Source organism: Astyanax mexicanus, chromosome 5 (genome assembly GCF_023375975.1).
Source record: "Astyanax mexicanus isolate ESR-SI-001 chromosome 5, AstMex3_surface, whole genome shotgun sequence".
Lineage (NCBI taxonomy): Eukaryota > Metazoa > Chordata > Actinopteri > Characiformes > Acestrorhamphidae > Astyanax > Astyanax mexicanus.
In genome coordinates, this window is record NC_064412.1 from 10,451,001 (window position 1) to 10,473,430 (window position 22,430).

General features: G+C 35.6%; 1 protein-coding gene across 1 annotated transcript; it reads right to left on the reverse strand.

Moving 5' to 3' along the window:
• Positions 1-1,602: 1,602 nt before the first annotated feature.
• On the reverse strand, positions 1,603-20,853 carry ptgis (prostaglandin I2 (prostacyclin) synthase). The gene is made up of 10 exons (XM_007253374.4): positions 20,667-20,853; positions 19,851-19,974; positions 16,601-16,776; positions 16,252-16,395; positions 14,898-15,022; positions 13,378-13,559; positions 8,585-8,720; positions 8,196-8,377; positions 2,870-3,021; positions 1,603-1,907 (listed from the first exon to the last, which is right to left on the reverse strand). The coding sequence occupies exons 1-10, from the start codon at positions 20,738-20,740 to the stop codon at positions 1,763-1,765; spliced, it is 1,440 nt and encodes a 479-aa protein (XP_007253436.3). The 5' UTR covers positions 20,741-20,853; the 3' UTR covers positions 1,603-1,762.
• Between the last annotated feature and the right edge of the window lie 1,577 nt (positions 20,854-22,430).

The following is a 22,430-nucleotide window of genomic DNA, read 5'->3' on the forward strand; positions in this document are numbered from 1 at the left end:
GCAGCAGCTTTGCATCCTCAGAAGATGATAAACTCATGCTACAGATGTTCAATATGGATTAAATGTGTGATATTACGATTATAAGGAAGAATGAAGCCAATCAAACATACAGGTTTCTGAAGTAACTCAAACTGGGGTCTGTGAAAGCCCATTCAACAGCCATTCAAATCAAAATACAAAACAAAGATCTCACATGCTTCATGCCAAAAACAAAATCTTAAAATAGTGACAGATAATCACATAATATTTAGAAAGCTTCTTAAAATAAGGAGAAACTAAGTCAAAATAAGGAGACAGTATCGCAAAATAACGATTTAGTATTGATATAGTAAATGAGACAGTGTCTCCAAATAATGTTATCTCAAAATAACTATCTATTTAACAATGGAAAGTATTAGAAAAATAATGAGATACCTCAAAGCAGCTGGTATCTCAAAATAGCCTGGAATGGAGGGAAAGCATTAAATAAGAAAAAAATAAATCAATATTTAGAATCTTAAAGGGGACACAGTAGGCAACACTCACTTTTTTGTGCTTTTGTATTTTCACTTTGGTCTTGAGTGGCCCTGTTGTGACAAATTCAGCACCCCCGCCAGAAAAAGCACCCCCTCTCGGAGCGTATACGTTTATCTTCTTGGATTTAACCAACCTTTATTTAGAAAATGAAAAAAAAAAATACCCAAGATGATGTTCTAAGCTACACTGACTTCTAAGAAATAATGAAAAATAGTCGTGTCACCTGCAGCCTCTCCCGTGAGGGAGTGCTTTTCCTGGCAGAGGTGCTGAATTCGGCCCCCTCTTGGCAGCGCGTACACACCATCTTGATAAAAGCACTTTAATTTACTTAGAAATATGCTCTAAGAGGGGGTGCTTTTCCTGGCAGGGGTGATGAATTCATTAAAAAAACATCCATCAATTTTAAGTTTGGAGTCAAGTTTCATATGCTTCTATGTGCCCTTTGGATGGCTCTCATATTGTTATGCCAGAATAAGGAAACCTGGCACAACCCCTCCCCCACCAGAGTCCCACCAAATGACCAGTATCAACATTTGATCAGATCACTTTACTTACATGATTATTTTCAGCTAATTAAATTACCACATACGTCCAAACTAATTTATGAGATGCCATTACTCATATATTAAGACAGTAAGTCATTTGAACTTTTTACAAATAAAAGTCCAAGCTGAGTTCACTTGAAAAACACACTGTAATTAGCTACTTAATATATATGTGTTAATTTAATGTTTTTTTACAGTGTAATAATGGCCAAAAACAAATTTCAATTAAATGTCCTACAATGATATAGTTATTCAGCATTATTTTGTCTATTTTATTAAGAAAACATGATGTCACACAGTTTCAGAAACCAAAAATTGTGTGTGAAATTGATTCTCTTTTGAACTATTCATTTTAAGTGTGGCTGATTAAATAGGTATAATTAAATGATCTGTCATAATGCACTTATGCAATCCTCTGCCTTAAAGCCTTGGCATGTAAGCATGTCACAGCTTAATAAAGTACACTTCAATTAACATGCTTATAATTGAACATGTCTACACGCATGATTTATGTTTCTTGTTAAAAGAAAATGTGATTGAATGTGTTTAAAACATGTGACAACCTTTATTATTCCAATAAATAACAGATCGTACAAAAAATAACATTACAAAAATGAAGAACACACAAAAGCAGATATTTAAATAAACAGGCAAACTACTGAATTATTTACAGTACTAATGGGATTTGAGATGTTGTGGAGTCATTTTCTAGGTCTGTAGCGGATTTCCAAATCTCCATCTGGTTGAAGAATCCCAAACCCATAGCGGCTGGAGTCCACTGGTGGCATGCTCGCGTTACGATCACACAGCTCCAGATCAAACTGCTTCAAAAAGATGAAGACAAATCTAAAGAGGTAAAGAAAAGTTAGGAAATTATTGACAGTTGGACCAAGAAGTTCAAATGTGAGAATATGTCATGATTTTTTAACAGTTTAAAGGTTCTGTACACTCATACATCTCAAAACCAAATATGGTTATTTATAATAATATAATAATAATAAACATTATTTCTAAAGCACCTTTTTACATTAAAATTCAGCTCAAAGTGCTGTACATACAGAAATAATAAAATTAAAGTAAAATTACCAATTAAGGTAAGACAATAGAAAATAACATCAAATAATACAAATAGTAAAACTGTAAAAAGGTCAAATAAAACAAAAATTTCAAGTAACATTACAAAAGGTTGTGACTGTGATATATATGAAAATATATCAATTTAAAAAAAGACAAAAATCAAAACAAAAATGTAAACCAATACATATATCGAAAATTATATTTATAAATATAATTAGATTTATAAAAAATATGTGTTCAGCTGCTTTTTAAAACCATTTACTGATGCTGCTTGTTTGATCTCAACTGGTAAGCTGTTTAATTTTTTTGGAGCATGAAAATAAAATGCTGCTCCCCCCACTTTTATTAACTTTAGGTACTTTTTATGGAACCAAAAGAAAGAACCATTTGAAGAACAGTTATTTTAAGCACAAAGTGGATTTTAACTTGCACCAACTGCTGACACAGGTGTTAATTTTTGCACACACAGCGGGAACATCTTCATTAAAAAAACCTTAGCTGAACTATGTAACACTCTCTGCAGTGACTGAGCTCCACTGAAAATGTTTATCATGTTTTCTGTGCCATTTCTCCATTTATCCAATACTACTACTATATCCTCAGTGCCTGTCCTCACTGATGCTCTAATATCCGAATAAAATCTGAAGCTTTTCCAGAGAAGTGCAGACTGTTACTGCACCACAGTATTACATTAGTAGAGAACACATGTTCTGATAAGAGGTCATACTCACTGTTTTAAAGCACTAATAGCAAAATGACGCCCAGGACACAGGTTGCTCCCGGCTCCCCATGGCATGGTGCCATACCTCATCTTCAGACCTTCTTTAAAGAACTCGCTCTTCGCTGTCCCGTCAGCATTTAGAAAGCGGTCAAACTTGAACTTCTGGAAGAAAAAAAAACAAAAAAAATAAATCAAACATCAGCCCAATTTGAAATTCTAACTCATATTTAGCATTCTGCATCTCAGTTTGGTAAAAAAAAAAATATCGCTTAAATATTTTGCAAGATACTTAATCTGTGTCCTCCCCTCAATTTGTTTACTGGTTATTCTCATTTTCTGTTCTCAGACTCAATCTGGCAATAAAGAATTGTGGTGTTAAGGGGATCTCAACGTATCTCCTGTCTCTTAAAAAGCAGAACTTGAGTTGTGAAACTATGTACATTTCTGTGTGCAGGAAAAAAAACGGAAAAATACATTTACTCAGAACTGTGTTTTTACACAGTGTATGTATATTTTCACAAACTTTCAGTGGTAAAAGAGTCTAGACAGTTCAACAGTTCAAATCCCAGCAAGAGCTCAACACTCCACTGTCAAAAGTCTTCCAGTCTGAGGACATCATGTAAAAAACAGCAGTTCTATTGATGGGAAAAAACAGTAAACTGGCTGAATGAGGAACACAGACTAAACATCTTTTTTCTTTGACTTTCTGTGGAATCAGTCTATTCTCAGTCTTGGGGTGCGGTGTACTTGGAGACTGTGGACGAGACCGGCTGAGTCCGAGTCCTCTGTCTAAGGTGAAGTTCAGTAGAAACGGAACCTTTTTTATATCAATACTGAACATCAACAATTCATACAAACAGACCCTATCAGTCACAGATTAGCTAACAGCAAAAAAAAAACAAGAATAGTCTGACATTAAGTTAAATGTGCTTTTTTTTTCACCGATTCGCTGGAGTTATACACTTTAGTTATGTAAATCATCATAAATTTGTATGCAGGACTTCCTGAAAGAAAAAACATTCAGCAGAATGTAAATTCTGAGACCTCCGGAACCACAACTAATTTTACCAGACATCTAGAAAGAAAGCACAAGGAGTAGTAAGTACAAACTAGCGAGATAACTAACATTAGCAGCGAGCTAGCTAACTCAGTAATGTTACCAGAAAGAGAACTAAAGCTTACAATGAGCTAGCTAACCTTAGCAACGAGCTAGCTACAATACTAATGTTACCGGGGAGAGAATTACCTTTAGCGCTGAGCTAGCTAACCTTACAATGAGCTAGCTAACCTTAGCAACAAGGTAGCTAACCTTACCAAGGATCTGTTTGATATATATATAGTGATATATATATATATTTTTAATTTTATAATAAAAATTAATGGAATTAGAATTAGAATATTTATTTCTAAATCTTAATCTGGTATCGGTCTTGGACTTGGTCTTGACTACTAAAAAGTCTTGGTTTTGACTCGGACTTGGCTCTAGCGGTCTTGACTACAACACTACTTAATTCTAGAGCTGGCTCAACTCTGTATATATTGTTGATCAAACTGGTGCTTAGAAATGTAAAAAGAGTGTTTTTTACTACATTTGTCCACATTCAAAATAATGTTGATTTGACTTAACTCAAATGGGTATAACAATCCACATTAATAAAATACATTAGCCCAAAACCCCAGTGCTTTGTTCGGACTGTCATTAAACAGCTACACTGATTTATTATATTAATATTTAGTATATTTATACATTCAAATTAATAATTAAAATTGCTCCTGGTCAATGACACAACAGTTTATAAGGCACTAATAAATCCACCCATATAAAACAAAGATCTGTAATGCATACAGCAAACATCAGCAGCTGTATCAGATAATATCCTGGCTATAATGTGACCTCTGTCTGACATCGGCCCTGATGATAAGCTATTCCTCCCCATATCGCCTGCCAATTACTCCTGGGTCAATGACACTACTAACACAATAATCCTCTAAAAATCCTTATAGATTAGTCTTTTGGCCTTTGCAGAGCACAACCCAGCTCTAGAACAATGATGCACTGCACTGTTTACAATACAAGCTATTGGTTCTGCCCCTGTGCTATAAACCTGGCGTGGAGGGAACTCTTGTCCTGATTTAATAAATGGGAATGATGTCTTCTTTAAACTATGATTGAAAGTGAATCACAGCTGATATGTATGACTAATGTGGAGTCAGAGCTGAGAATGAGAAAATATAAATTGCTTAATCTTAATCCTTATAGAAACTCAGAGCACAGTGAGTGTTCTATTTACTTCAAACGTGTCAAAATTAACACAAATTAATCATATTTATAAGCACAACAGTCTGAGAGTTTACCAAAAAAAATTACTTTTTCACATAAATAATAAATATACTTATTATTTAATTTAATGCATATTTATAATTGACAGTACAGTACAGGACAGTATAAGCTATAGTGTATCAATACTGATACACAGTTTTAAAGTGTTTTAAAAAGTGTTTTATGACAGTGTATATACTCTGATATACACTGCCTGGCCAAAAAGAAAGTCCCCACAAAAAAAATGTCACACTCTAATATTTTGTTGGACCGCTTTTGGCTTTGATTACAGCACACATTCACTGTGGCATTGTTTTGATAAGCTTCTGCAACGTCACAAGATTTATTTGAATCCAGTGTTGCATTAATTTTTCACCAAGATCTTGCAGCAGCATTGATGATGGTAGAGTCTGACCACTGCACAAAACAGCTCTTCTCCATCCAGCACATCCCAAAGATTCTCTATGAGGTTAAGATCTGGACTCTGTGGTGAACTCTCTCAATCCATGTGTGAAAATGATGATCTCATGCTCCCTGAGCCCTAAACTCTTTCACAATTCCAGCCCCATGAATCCTGACCTTATCATCTTGGAATATGGCTGTGCCATCAGGGAAGAAAAAATCCATTGATGGAATAACCTGGTCTATATTCAGTATATTCAGGTAGTCAGCTGACCTCATTCTTTCAGCACATAATTTTCTTCTAGAGTAAAATTCTGTAGAAGAAATCTATTAAAGTTTACCGAGACCTAAAACCTGCCGTTTTGTTTCTTTAGGGTTTAGACTGATGAGTTTTTAAAGGATACTTTTGGCTGTGCTTCTCCTTGTTGCTTAGCAACAGCAGCATCATAATTGTCAAGTCAGATGTTTTAGAAAGCTATGATTTAGGTACATATAAGAAGTTTAATGTACTGCTATTAACTAAAACTGGCCTTAATTAGCACAGAAAGAACACTCCCTATGTTGCCCTTTTGACTGCCTCAAGCCAAGCTTCTTCAGCAAAAAACAACAAAAAAACAAATTAAAATAAACATGTTCGTCTGCATAAAACATATACAGTTTGAATGCCAAATGCCATAGCAGCTTGTGTTACCCACTGTTTCATTGACTTTCATTAATTTGACCTGCACTAAATTAAGCTTATTATATGTCTCACATTAGTGCAGAATAATAGATGTTAAAAAACAATTAAGCCCTTCAAAAAATCATTTTGGAAAATATTATTTACCTTACTACTTTCAGTTATTTTATTTTAAGTGCCTTCACAAAATAAAAATTATAAGTCACATATAACAACTAGTTTATCCCAGCTCAACTACTTCAAAATTATAAACGTATTTAGTTGTTTCTGAAGTGCAATCTGAAGATTTTTAATAGAACAATCACATAAACAGTGCTGTCCTTCAATATGAGAGGAGCCTGTAAACTGATCCTGCAGAATTCTATTGATTTTCGATGCTGAGCTAACTGACAGATCTTTTAATCATTAGTACAAAAAGAAATTGTAATGATGAACTCATATCATAACTGTCCAATGAAAAACAAGTATCTCCAAAACAGAACCTTCACAGGAGAGAGATAAAACTTTTTTAACCTTCGTTGGAAGATAATTTAAAAATAGTTTATTTTAGGGTTATTTCAGGTTTGGAGAAATTATATTGGTCCATTCATAAAAAAAATGTTGACACAGTATAAATGACAGTGTGTCTGTGTTTAAATTATGTAGTAAACAAAAATAATTGTACAAAAATAAAGATATGTGTTTTTTCACTAGCGACAATATGCACTCCTAAAAATAAAGATGCTTCAAATGGTTCTTTGAGTGAAGCAATATCAGAATCATTCTGGATTTTATAAAAAAAAACATGTTTGTAACAGAGATGGTTCCGACTGAAGAAATGTTATGTAACCCAAATTGTTTCTTCTATGGCAGCGGTAGTTTAGCAATAGGCTGAGGTTGTTTGAACTATAATGAACGGTAATAAAAAAGAAAAATAATAATTAAATGCTTCTCTGATGAGCTTTTGTTTCCATCACTCCCCTGTCTCTCTCTGTTGCGCTCGATGTGACTTTAGTTTCTGTCCGTTCTAATTTTTCCACACGTGCTTGGGCTCCCTATCTCCTTATAAGGGCGTTTTTTGTCCCAATTCACCGGGGCAGCCAGAGGCGTGCAGACATAGACATCAGGTGGTGCTAAAGCACCAACAACTCTGCCCTTTATCAACCAAAGTGCCCTTTTAAAACTTCGTTTTTTTTTTTTTTAAATATTATTATTATTAAGATTTTACTGAAGCTGTGTTGAAATGATCTTTTGAAAACCTGAGCGATTAAAAACGAGTGAAAACAGAATGCCCTGAAATCAGCTCGCACACACTTGACCTCTCTCTTCCTCTTTCACATGACCCCGTGGGGTCGCGCGCTGCAGCAGCAGTTCAGTTCAGCGAGTCTTCAGCACAGCACGCATGGCAACAGATAGGCTTCTTCTCCCCCGTGTCCCACCAGCCAGGTAACATACACATCAAGTAAAATCGTACCGTTTGCCCTCTAAGCCCAACGTGAATGTTTCATACAGCACCACGTGCACTAAAAAGTGCCCTTTTTCGCCCCTGAGCACTTGCCCCCCAAAATGTCTGTACACCCCACTGGGGGCAGCAGTAGTATAACGGACCACGACCCTGATGACACATAGTTCGATCCCACATATTTTGTCTTGGGTTTAACCTGCTTTGAGATCAACTGTTCTGCAATTGGGTTCAACAACCCTCTGGGCTGGAGAGCTACTTGTCCCATTTCAATGGCTTGGAACATATCTGGCCCGCAGCCAAACTTAATTGCTGACCCCTGCTCTATGGCATCGCTTAAAGTATCATTTAAAAACTTTTAATTTGGTGCTTCTTTTAGTATATCTCTATGTAGAGAATTGGTAAAAGTATTATAATAGTGAACTTTCAGTGTAAAAAGTGTAGTTCAGAGGTCAGGAATATGTGAACAGGTTCACAGAGAGGGTAAAGGCTACCTCTGGTTCAGAATGGATCAGCGGGTCCATTTGTGGGCTCAGGAAGGGGAAGAGACAAAGACGATCTCCACGTCGCAGAGTGTATTCCCTGCCACTGCTCAGACGCACTGTTTTCTCCTGTACCACATCTCTGGTGATGAGGGCGGCTGCGGTGAGGCGTAGAGTCTCCTTCAGGGCACTGTCTGGAAAAAAAAACGACACAGAACACAGCTCTTACTGCTACAGTTCATACTGCATTTATAATTTCATATTCATGCAGCAGTGCTATAATGTGACGTGAAGAGGTGGTACTAAAATAGCTTAGCCTCAGGAATTATTGATATAATTATTCAGAGTGCAGCACAAGCTCGAGGTCGTTTTTGCTTAAATATGCCCCTATAGAGACTCACTGAACACTGGAGTGTTCTCTCTCTCGTCCAGAGGGAGGTGCTGTAAGCCTTGCAGCTCCTCTCTCACTGCTCTCATAGCCTTGGGGTGGGTGAGCAGGAAGCCTAGCAGCCAGAACGCAGCAGGACCTGCATTACCCTGCACACACAAACACACACACACACACACACACACACACACAATCAGAAACTTCTGCAGACATATTCGCAATACATAAACTGCACAGAGAATCTAAGGTGCATGATTTGAACCATGATCGACCTATGGCAAGACATGTTATGTACAGGATATAGGTCTATAGGGCATTCTTATTTGCACGCCTTGTGCTAGCATTGTTTAAATAGCAGTGATGCTTATGAATACACCTGCACCGATGGCCATGGTAGTCTTAAAACGAGGTGAATTCAGGTCAATTTCGTCAACAGTCAACTGTCAGATGTTCGTCAGATGTTTCATCCACAGTCAGATGTTCATTGCTATCTGGCAGTGAATTCTCAACAGGTATTCCCAGTGCCCATACATCCCGCTTGTTACGCACACATGGACACGCAGCAGTACAAAAACCCATAGCACACACCAGTTGGCAACTATGCAAACGTTTAAATCAGCATTAAACAGAATCCAAAAAAAAAAACTTTTCCCGTTGTTATGACAGCAATGGCACAATGACGGCCTAAATCAAGCTGTGAGGTGGGCAGCTCGCCTAAACATCCCTAAAATAGGGCTCTTTATGTCACTACAGCAATTATAAAAAAAAGCCAACTTTTTAAAAATGTAATTAATGGTTATTGGTTTTGAAAAACAATTTTTAAATCAATGTTGATATTAAGAAATATAATGGGAAATATTGAAGTCAGCAAAAATTATGTATCTTTTATTACAAAAATGGTGATAATCACATCTAATATTTCCATGCAGAGGCCTTTAGCTCATAGACCACACACAAATAGTTGGTATGGATAGTAACATGTTGACAAACAAATAATTACATTATAAACATTAATAAGAGTAATTGGGCAGGAAGACTAACTCTACATTTGCCTACTGTTGTAACACAATGTGAATGTAATTACAATAGATGAGAGCATCAGTGAAATTTCATACTTTTCATGCATGCAATTCAAGGTAATAAAAGGCAGACAGTGTGCCTAGGTTGATCTTCATATTTATTGTTCCCCTGTTGCTTTTTAACACAAGACTTGTGATTTATTAGAATTTTATATCGATAAAATATCTGACTATTAGATTAAGAGAAACCTATTGCCACCATGCCTAATGCCTTTACAATGTTTGATTATTAATTTTAAATAATTAATGTCTACATAGAGTTGTATTATATTTACAACCATTTTACAGCTTTTTGACAACAAGCTTTGTTTCATCCCTGCACAATTTCTCATGAATTCAAACTGCTTTGACATGAACTGAGCCCCTAACAGTAATGTAGGATTGTTGGTGACTTCTTTGCTCATTTATATTTCTGCTCTTGAATTAAACTTGCTACTTTGTAGTTCTATATTTTTATACCCACCTCCCAAATGATATAATAATAGTAGCTGCTCTGTGGTGGTCGATCCTGTGGTGTCCTGACCATTAAAGAACAGGGTAATAAAATATAACATAATAACCTAAGCAGAAAAACAGATACAGAACTACAGTCTGTAATTATAGAACTACAACATTCTCTATGTGCTCAGTAGAGAAGAAGAAATGAACAGATAGTGTTGTAACAAGAAGATGTTTAAAATATTGTGACCATAAGAATGGTGGTTTCTACAGAGCCCTTAAGGTGACATCATGTTAAAAAAAAAAAAAAAAAAAACGTGGCTATGACTTATTAAGGCGTAGGAACAAGGTCCTAATATGTGGGAACAAGATAACTAAGGCATGTGAATGAGGCATTTCTGTATATTAATGCTCATGAAGAAACTAAATATTACATCAATGCTCCTTTAATCCAAGGATAATCGCTACCACTTTATAATAAGACTACCTTTATAAAGGGCTTATAAATGGTTTACAATTAGTTTATTAATGGTTACTAGGTTGTAAATGCCTTAAAATCATTAATAATCAGTTATAACACATATGTAGAAAGGGCAACAATGACCTGTTGTTTGCCAAATAGTGAACCCACAGCCATCTATACTGTTGCCCTTCTAATTATGTATTATAACTGATTATTAATGATTTTTAAGGCATTTACAACCTAATTAGTAACCATTAATAAACTAATTGTAAACCATTTATTAACCCTTTATGTGGTACCGGATAGTCTTATGTAAGAAAATGGAGAGTGAACTAGTTTCTTATTATTTTCATCTCTGAATAAATTATGGTTATATTTTGGAGTGTCTGCAGTAAGACATGGCAGAATTATAAGTTAAAGACAATTAATTCTCATACTAAAAGCTGATTGGCTCAGACGCAGACAGTTTGCAGACCTGTATGCCATCCTTAGGCAGTCATATTGTTGCCTGCTTTGTTAACTTGGAAACAAAAGGACCTTGTGGCTCTGTAGGTTTCTTCACTTTGGAGAGCAGCTTGTAAACATGTCCTGTAGACGTTTATTGACTATGAAAGATAAGTGACAACTGACATCTCGCTATTTCAACAGCAGCTCCTGCTTTTAGTTCCTCAATTGCTTCATCATCCCACCGTTTCTCACAAAACAGCAAGTCACAAATGACCATCTATCACGAGGACAGTTCCCTCAGAATGTCTGAGAAAATGAATCATCTTCATATACAGATAAACAAGTGGCGAAACTGCATGACAACCATTTCCACTTCTGTGGGATTTCAACACAGCCACGATCCCTCTCTCTGACCCCGAGTGGTTAAGGCTTGAGTGGAAACAGAGTGGATGTTCAGAGTCTGCTGTCAGTCCTTGCAGGACCACATACTTGAACCTGTCCTGCAGTAATTGTGGCAGGGCTCAGAGTTGATTCTCTGCTGACAGGCCGTGTCAGTGAAGGACAAAGCCATTCTGAAAGTGGCTAAGGGAGAGTGCCCTGCTCTCTACTCTACAACTCTATCAATAATGCTGCTGTGACTCAGCATCTGCACGGATAGTTTATTTGCAGAGATCCCCAAGCACTGAGACACACTGCACATTCTCTAAGAGTTTCGGCGCGCTCGTCATTTTAATGACCTCCATTCAGAGCAGTTTAAAGTGAGATGTCACCGTGACTTGCTGTTTCACATTCTCCCAACAGGCAGGCCATGAGAAGTAGCAATAAAAAAAGCATGAACATTATGTTCTAATTCTGCCTGTTACAGTTTTAAATCATGCTGCCCTCATGTGTTTGAGAGATGCATTACATTGTGCATCATTGCCACCTTACCTAAGTCCTCATTAACGTTCTCTACTATGTTTCCTTTGTTGAGATTTAATTCAGTTATATTCTCAGACATCCCAAGGTGCAAAAATTACCCTCGGACCTGGACTTGGACCCCCACCCCCAGCCCCCAATCCACTCTGCAAAAAAAAAAAAAAAAAAACCTCCAAAAGGATTAAAGAAATAGATAGATAGATAGATAGATAGATAGATAGATAGATAGATAGATAGATAGATAGATAGATAGATAGATAGATAGATAGATAGATAGATAGATGTTTTGTTGCAATAACACTAATTGAAACCTGTTGTTAATTAGAACAGACTATAAATGAGCCACTGAAAAAGTTAATAAGCCAATGAACCAATAGCTTAGCCCTGCCCACTGCACTCAAATATAAAACAGCACTAGATCCAAATTAATGAGGCAAATTAAAATAGTTACTTTTTACTAACTGCATGCGATTTAAAACCCTTTTTTCATGTTTATTTTAGTGTTTAGGAATGGCTTGTGATGGCTTCCAATCCAATTTCTATTTTAATATTAGAGTCTTCCTTTGTATGGATTACAAACAGAAAACAACATTAATATTATTATTTTTATTTTTTCATCAATGGCACAAAATATAGTTCTGAAAGAGTTTAATTGAAATGATAAAAAATATGTTCTTGTAAACACAAATGCAAAATGGATTGATCTGTAACAACTTGTATTAGTATTTTAATAATTTTATTTATTTATACCCTGTATTGTAATTAATATATTTTCATATGCACTTGTTTTTGGTTTGTTTTTACTTTTGTGCTTTACGAGATGCAGTGAATTGTGACTTTGTATCTGGGATTAATAAAGTGATCTATCTGTCTGTCTATCTGACTGCATGTCTGTCTGTCTGTCTATTTGTCAACCTACTTATTTGGCTCTCGCTACTCATCTGTCTGTCTCAGTGTCTCTTAATACAATTTCCAAATGGAACATGAGTTTGAGTGTAAATCTGAGAATAAAATAGCACAAATTAATATTTAATTTTTACAGGCCAACCCCCCCAAAAAAACTATTTAAAAGTCCTAAAGACCTAAAATAAAAAGAAGACAACATTTTCAAATCACACATGTTGATACTGAAACTGTATATTATGGATTTCATAATACTCCCAGGTGTGTCTCAGGTGCTTTTAGAGGTCACATGTTTCTGTTGCTACGTGTTCTCTGAGTTTGTAATGGATTACATTATCAGCACACACACATTTTCCAGGGATGTTCAGTCTCATAACAAACACGTGCCATCAGGGGACAGGAATCTGGCTTTGCCCTACACTTCATGCACTTCGGTTTGGATCCACCTGGCCTCTGGATAACAGTTTGGATTGGTGAGATCGTATTGATTCCATCACAGTGAGTGTAAATGTAGTTTTGCAGGTGTTTATGTGTATAATACAGATACACACCACTCACCTGTGTAACCCACAGCTGGAGCAGCAAGGCTCGTCTCTGGGTGTGGCTGTCCAGGCTCTGCTCATTTAAGTGGTGTAGGTAGGCCTGCAACCACGACTCTGGCTCCGCCCCCTTAGCAAGCCAGGCTGGACATAGCAGGTCCCACAGTCGCTCTCGAGCTGAGCTGGCAATTGTCATCTCACCTAACACACACACACATACACACACAAAGGTCTGTTTTTATACACTATCCCAACACTTCACTTTATCATACACACATTATGATAATATGTACAACATAAAGTATATGTAAACTTGTGTAAACCCAATAACAATGTTTTTGCCAAATTTAATACAGTCCCAGTCAGAAATTTGGACACACCTTTTTTCCTACATTGTAAATGAATACTGAAGTGATCCAGGCTATGAAGGAACACATAAGGCATTATGCAGTGACTTAAAAGTGTTAAACAAACTAAAATACTCTGTGAAGAAGCATTTAGATGCTCTTATCTGGGGAGCTGTTAACTTGTGGTTTATGAAGCTGGTAATTCTAATGAACTTATCCTGTGCAACTAAGGTAGCTCTTGCTCTTCCTTTCCTGGGGCAGTCCTGATGAGAGCCGGTTTCATCATAGCGTTTTTGATGGTTTTTGGGACTGCACTTGAGGATACTTTCAAAGTTCTTTGATTTTTTTCAGATTGACTAACCCTTCATTTCTTAAAGTATTTTTTTATTAAGTTGAGTAGTTCTTGCCATAATATGGATTAGAGCTTTACTCAAATTCACTCAGTTATTCACTGTATACCTGTAACTCTACCTCTTCACAACTTTACAACTGATGCTCTCAAACACATTAAGAGACAAGAAATTCAAGTAATTAACTCTTGATGGGTTCAGCACAGCTGTTAACTGAAAGCCTGAATTCCAGGTGACTCTACCTCATATAAAGTTGACTGAGAAAATAGAGCCAAGACGTGCAAAGCTGTCATCTACAGCTTTTCCAAACTTTTGACTGGCTAACTAATTGTAATTTGCAATTAAAAAACTACAATTTAAAAATAGTGAACATCTTTACCATCCTAGCAGACATACCATATGTATAACAAACATATGAGAGACCAGTTAGCTAATGAATCAATTAACCTGAACTACAAAACAGTAGCTGCTTAAACTACAAACATTTATTATTATAATAGCACAATATGTATTTTAATGTTCTTTATTCTCTCTAACTACTAAATGTTTTGGTGTTGGGCTAGAACCCTAATGAAATATATTTTAATTAAACAGTAAATTAAACAGTATTTTTCTCTAAATAAATAAGAGTCTAAACAAGGTCCGATTGTTGCACAATGTTGGTTGTCCTAACATTAAACTAGGATAAACTCATTCACATAGTTTAGATGTGCGTAATGTTGGCGAAACATGTAATTAGGTACAGCATGTTCCTGAGAAGGAACACCTATTCATCTTGGATTAAAAGACTCCACCTTCTTTCGAACGGTGGTGATCCTAAAACCCACTGAGAGTAAATGTACCTTTCTGCACAGAGCGCCGTGCCAGTTTAGCTAGAAGCTTGTCAAACCGCAGGAATTCCTCATAAACTTCAGTTAACTCAGCACAGTTGTTGTTCTTTGTGCCAAACAGGGTGAGGTAGCCAGCCCTACAGGAACACCGGGAAAGAGGGGAAGGAAAAGGAAAAAAGAAAATAGATAACCAAGAAAAATTATTCATTCAAATAACATTAGAGCTTTTAGCAGTAATTATATTAGCAAACTAGTGATAAACTGATTGTTTTGACTGATAAGTGCAGTTAAAAAGATATGGTGAAACTATAAAAATGCATGTAAATAAAGAAATAATAAACGCCTTGCACCGATGAAAGAGCGTTGGAGTTTAAGAATATATCTACACTAATGGGCGTGGTGTTCTGGAAGTGAGGTGTTTTGAGGTAAATGTCTGGTGTGTTTCTATCTTGGCGGTGGGAAATGCAGATGTGCCACTGACTGATTAAAACCCTGACAACAGTCAGCCGCCTACTTGTTACACATACAAATAAACGCGCAAATCTAGCTTTTACATTAACAACAAACAGAATAAAGATTAAAGTAATTTTGCTGTTCCTTTAAATTAACTGCTGCCATTTCTTCACAGCATGAACACGCAGGTCAGTATCCTCTACTGAGATGCACAAAAGCGCTGCACTGTTAAGATACGAATGTGTCTCTTAAAGGCAATGGCAAGTGACACACTGATTGGTTTATTTCACGTTACACCCAAAACACACCCATAATGAATTAAGAGAATTAGTACATGCCTAGAACATGCAAGGCATATATTTTGCGCCCTCATGATACCAGACACACTGACATGCCCCAAATCAATGCACAATTAACTGGTGTGCTATAGTTCACTAAATTTGGTCCCAAAGCCCTTAGAATATTCAAAAATTATTTAAAAGAGAACAATAAGATTTGTTTACAACCATATATATATTTTTTTATCATACAACCTATCAAGTAATCATTGTAGATGCATCAAGAACTCATTTTTGTTAGTATGTTAACTACTCCAAATCATTAACAATATCCAAAACATAACAAAATTAATTAATTAATGTAACACACTTCCACTGCTGCACTACTAAACTGCACTTCATTGACCTAAAATAACACCACGTGTAACACAGTAAAGCCACACCCTGCTAAAGTATGAGCTCACACTCAGGGTTTCTGTTATGTAAGCAAGCATGAGTGTATGTGGCTCAATTATTATACTCATGGGTGTGAAAAACAGACATTCCTTGCCTGTGTGCAAGCAGATTAGGCAAGGGTACTGAGTTCACAAACAGATGCATATCTCAATTATGAAAAGCGTTAAACGTTTACATACTTGAAGAGCACATTGTAACAGAAGTTGAAGAGCCTGTCCTTTTTCCACTCGGCTGGGTTCTGTGTGGTTTCTGATGCCAGGAGGAAGTTGAGATTTTTCTGCATGGAGCGGCACAGTTGGGTGAGATGGGATCCTTTAAATTGCCTGGAAATACATTAACAAATCAAGACAAAAATGATCTGTCTACATCTCAATTATTTCATTTCTTTTTATTCATTTACAAAGAAATATTGCTCTGAGTTCCTCTAGTTCTTCAGTCTTTATTAATGGGTAATGCATTAATGGGTGGATGTTTTCTTTTCACACTCACATTCACATTGTTATCAGTTTGATTTGATTCAACACCTACTTTTCCATCATCATCTTCTCAGACTCTGGGTCATGATTCGGCAATCGAAGGCTGAAGATCCTCTCCATCAGAACCTGTGCGTAACGCCTCAGATCCAGAGACTGTGTGTCCTTGAGAACAGCATCATAGCAATTGGAGTCCAGCAGCACAGTCACGTAATGTCCAGCCACACAAACCTGCGGGTCACATCAGAACATCACACTATATAAACAAATAGAAGACAGCGTGTCCTAATAGTCACGGTACTATGAAAAATTATATGTTTAAACAAGCTTTTAAAGGTAAAATAAAAGGAAATACAAAGGCTTGTTACAGATCTGTTGGTAATTCACACTTGCATCTCTTTTGCAAGTTGGTTTCTGTGTCAAATCAAAAGTGATTCTTCTATAACTGTATTTTTAAAAGAGTGAACTAAGATTAATAGATAAAGAACTTAATGGTGGCCTTAAGTTCTTTACTTTACTAAACTTCAGTATATTAGCTAATAGAATGCAACACACTGGATTCATTACATTTACATTTCAAGTAAAAAGAACAGATATCTGTTCCATTTTAAATTGTTAGTGATTAATGATCTTAATAGAATAAACCATGTTATGCATAATGTGTTTTCATGCACATGTGCAATCAAACATATTGGAAAATTCATTAAGCGTTATACTTTAGTTTTGATATTCAGCCTTAAATGTCATTACAAATCATGTCTAACGCTCCTTTATAGAAATATCAATGATCAAATATTAATCAAGTTTATCTCTAAACTCAAACTAAACGTTTTTTTTTTTTCATTAATACCTGATAGATATTAGGCAGGTAAGAGAGTATTAATATAAATAAGTGTTTCACAGTATTATGTTTTGTTATAAAGTATTAATTATTAAAGAATAGAAATATCAATGATCAAATATCAGTGAAGTTTATCTCTGCTACTCAAATAGAAAGTTTGTTGTTGTTTTTTTAAATAAGACCTGATAGGCAGGTAAGAAAGTATTAATATAAATAGGTGTTTCACAATATTTTGTTTTGTAATAAATGATTAATTATTAAAACACAGTTACATTCAAAGATTGGTTGCAGTTTTATGTTCACTGCTACATATTTTTCAGAACCCACTGTTCTGATTGCATTAAAAATATATATATTTTTTATGATTTGAAGCATTTTTAATTTTTGTCCTAAAGTCTGATTTAAAAATTTGGGTACCACTTTACTTGGATGGCCTTGTTGATGCTCAACTGACATTCAACTAACACTAAATTGAATGTCCATTAAATTTAACTTAACCCTATGTTGAATGTAAAGGATTCAAAATAGGACCTAGCCGTACACCTAACCCTAACCTTAACCCTTAATCAACCATAAAATCAAACCCTACACCTAACCCTAACATTAACCCTTAATCAACCCTAAAATCAAACCCTACACCTAACCCTTACCCTAACCTTAACCTAAGCTTAAAATCTAACCCTAAACCCAATCCTTAAATATTAAGATAAGCGTTTGGATTAGAGTTGAATGTTGGGTTATATTCAATAGAGAATCATTTACTTTCACCTTTTAGTTCATTTGCATTTAATAGACATGTAGTATCACAACATAATGAATCATATGTTCTTGCATGCACAGCACTAATAACAATGCCCTTTGGCTAAATACCAAGTGGAGGAGGCCCAAGATCCACTGGAGTGATTACACATCAAATTTGTCAGTGTTAAATATATAGTCTTAGTGCTAAACTAACACTGAGGGTGGTACATTTTAACATTCACAGTGTAAATTTAACACTGCCAAATTAGCTGTTTATGTCTCCAGACCAGCTTTGGATTACCATTCATTGACCATACTCTAATAAGATTTTATATTTTCTTTTTTCCATAAATCCATTCAAAACTAATTCCATCTTTCTGCCTTCCTCAGAATTACTGACTGCCCACCTGTCCAGCCCAATTTTGATGGATGTTGGACATTCGAAATGCGCTATACAAATAAATGTGATTTTATTTGATTTAATAACCTGGGGATTCATCAGGAGGAGCAGATGGAAGTGTTTGGGCACAGGGCTGCCTGCATTAATAGGTTAATGGGAAAATTTTAATTGACCTGAAATATCACCAAATATCAATCCCAATTTTTTTTTAATTTTGGATCAGTGACTGAAATGGTGAAATAGTCATACATAAACTTAAATTGAAAAGTGGATAAAAATTGACAGGAATCTTAACATTTTTGAGACAGACACTATTACCAACATGTAAGAGTGATTAAATGTAACTAACTGTTGTCTGGTGATGTTATAATGACTGTGATGAGGAGATTGAAGGGCTTATATAATTTTTAGTTCCTTATGAAATTAGGAAACATTTGGTTTCAGATGGAGACATTACCCATAGTTTCATTTGCAGCACAGTGGCACAGAAACCTGAATAGTGAGTTGAGTTACTAACTGTAGAGATATGAAAAAAGGAAGTAAAGAGGCGGCTGTTTTACATATTGCTGCTTTTGCAGTTGCCCCATGTAAAAATATTATAATCTGGGAAAACAGAAATGCATTTTGGAGATATTTGCATGACTGTGACTGAATTATTGTGTTTTGCTCAAATTCAAATAAAACCCGCAGACTTTTCGATTTTAGGCAGAAACTTCTCATTATATTATTACATTACTTTAGATATTTTCTAGTTGAGCTTGACAGATAATTGATGAAGAATCTGACCCTTTGTGTTGAATATCAGAAAATACATTGTTATTGACTAGGGATGTGTAATAGCAAGAACAAAACTGTCATAGTTTATCAAATGTACTATTATATTTATAAAATCTGAAAAAACTGTGGGATCTAACGACAGAGTGCAACACTTCTATGTAGTGAAAAGAGTTTAAACACAACACAATTAACCATTTTCTCACACAAATCTTAACATAAAGTAAGTTACGTAAGTAAGGAACGTACACTTACCCTATTATCAACAATGAAATATTGGTACTTTTTGTTTTAATATTAAAATAAATATATGTTTGAATTTATGAATATTTGAGATGTCTCACAAACTTTATCTGATAAGTTGAAAATTGTAAATCTAGCAGTTGTTCTCCAGATTGCTTCACTATTTCATGGTAAATAGTGAAAAATTATGCAAAACATACTTAAAAACTATACATAAAAATATATAGTTTTGTAAAAACTATATATAAAAAAATATATAGTTTTGTAACTATAGATTAATGAGCCAGGGACTAGAAATGTACTCACAGTGAAGATGTCTCCATGCTTGTGTTTCATCCTGTTTAAGAACTGAGCAGCATCTCTCCCGAACTCCAGAGCATGACCAAGCCAGGGGACTCGTCCTTTATCCAGAGGAGGCTCACTCCTCCTCCTTCAGCAAAGAAAAGAACAAATCTGTGTTTTTATGACCTAATCCAAACAGTAAGCAGAAAGCCAGGTTACAACAGCAACCAAGATACTGAACCAGTCAAAAGTTTGGACGCAGCTTCCCATTATTTTTTTATTTCTTTATGTAATTTATTTTCTACATTCTAGAATAATATTAAATACATAAAAGCAAATTAAAGGACACATATACAGAATTATGTAGTAAGCAATAAAAAAGTGTTAGTCCTCCACAATTCCCTGACCTAAACCTGATCGACTGAGGTGTTGATTTGGGATGAGCTGGAGGTTCACAGTGTGCAGGAAAAGCAGCAACTATTGTTCAGCACCTCCAGAAACTCCTTCCTTCAAGATGCTAAGAAAACTATTTCAGGTGTGACTCTCTTTCATGAAGACACTGAGATTAAAATTAAACCAAGAGTGAGCAGATCTGTTCTCAAAGATAAATGTAGAAGACGAATTTAGAAGAATCTAAATTAGAAAACATGTTTTGCTTACAAAATTAGTCCAAATGTGTTCCTGTATAGCATTAATATAGTCTTAAATATTCAATTTACAATGTAAAAAAATCATAAAAAGACAGAAAACACACATTTTTGACTGGTTCAGTAAGTCACACCAGTTTTCTGAGTCTACTGATCTTGATCTCAGCTACAGAATGAGGAGCAGGTGACTTACCGTGAGCGTCTGAAGAAAAAGAAGGTGAAAAGCAGCAGAGTTGAGAGCAGCAGGGCAGCTGTGGCCACCACCATCCTGAACACGACGAGGTGAAGCCCTCAGAGAAACTGTGAGCTCACTTCCATTTAAACCTGAGTTCAGCTAAACGTCACCAGAGTTTACGAAATGCTCAGTGAGAAAGAGAGGTATGTGTGTGTGTGTGTGTGTGTGTGTGTGTGTGTAAGTGTGGGTGGGTTGAGTAGGCGTGCAGCGTGAGTGTGTTTAACAGGGAGATAAAAACACTGCAGTTCTTGTGACCTTAAGGTGACACGTCCTTTTCGCAATAGGCCTAAACACCAGAACGTGAAACTGTACATTCTCCGGCAAGACTTGGCACACTGCCCACACTGCCAAAAGTACCAATTTGTCTTATGCAATATTCTAATTTTCTGAGACACTGATTTCATTGGCTTTAAGTAATAATCATTAACAGTAAAATAAATAAACACTTAAAAAAGATCACTATATGTGTAGTACATCTATATAATATATGAGTTTCACATTTTAAACTGAATTACTGAAATAAAGTAACTTTTCAATGATATTAAATCTTTTTGAGATGCATTTTATGTGCATTAGACAGTTGTCAGTTGACAGTTTACTTATGTCAACATTTTTAGGATAAAAGGACCATTAATAAGGTTCCAAACTCCTCAAGGCCAAAGGCACACAAAACTAGTGCTTGTGCTTTTGAATATAAAACCAAATATAATTCCTATGTATCATTTCCATGTGGCTTGTTTGATATATGCACTTCTCTGTTAACACTATTCAAAATCATTCATTGTAATTTTTAAATACTTTTTTCAGTTCATATACTCTTATGTCCCACTATTTCTATAGCCATCAACAATGCACTTTCTCTTTTATAGGAAGACATTATCCAATAAATCATAAGATAATCGATACATTCCTGTATCATCACCCTTTTATGCAGCAGGACCAACAGAAAGGTAAGTTCCTGGATTGTGTTATTTATTTTCAAAGATGGGAATGGGATAATGGGAGTTCCTGCATGACTTAGATAAATATATAGATATTATATATATAGATATATAGATAAATATATAGTCTGAGAGATAATCCATCTAGGTGGAACACACTTACACATGAACGCAAACACACAAAGTCACGCAGTCTGCTTTTAAAAAGGTAGCTGCGTGAGACAGTTCACCGTATAACTGTAAAAAATAGTCAGTCAGTTGTTTTCAGAGTAGAATCAGAGCAGTGTGAAAACTGTGTGAATGAAACGTTCGAGGATCTGTTGAATGGCTGTCTCGTTCTTCCAGCTTCTTGTATGAACAGGCCCAGTAAACACAGCTGTCTCAGCCTGACAGCGTGACAAGAGCTGCATGTAAGATTAACAGTAATAGAGTGTGTGATATCTCAAGCTGGGTCATGTTGGTTTGGAAAGAAAGACCTCATTCATTATGCACTGATTAATTTGTTTTATGACTGATTAACATCTGTAAAACGTTATTTGCCCCACTAGGTGGAGACTTTGTACCCCAAAGAACAAAGTTTCTACATTTCAGTCCTGCAGTTCAGCTGCAGTTCAGAGTTTCCTTTGCACAGGTTTCCTAATTTTAATGTACATAATTGTATAATTCAGTTTTAGAACAGTGGAAATATTAAACTGTGTTGTAAAGTTCAATGTCACCCCTGGAAGTTTAAAACCAATGTTTTAAACCCCTTGAAGTAAAACCACAGGACAAAGGCTACGTT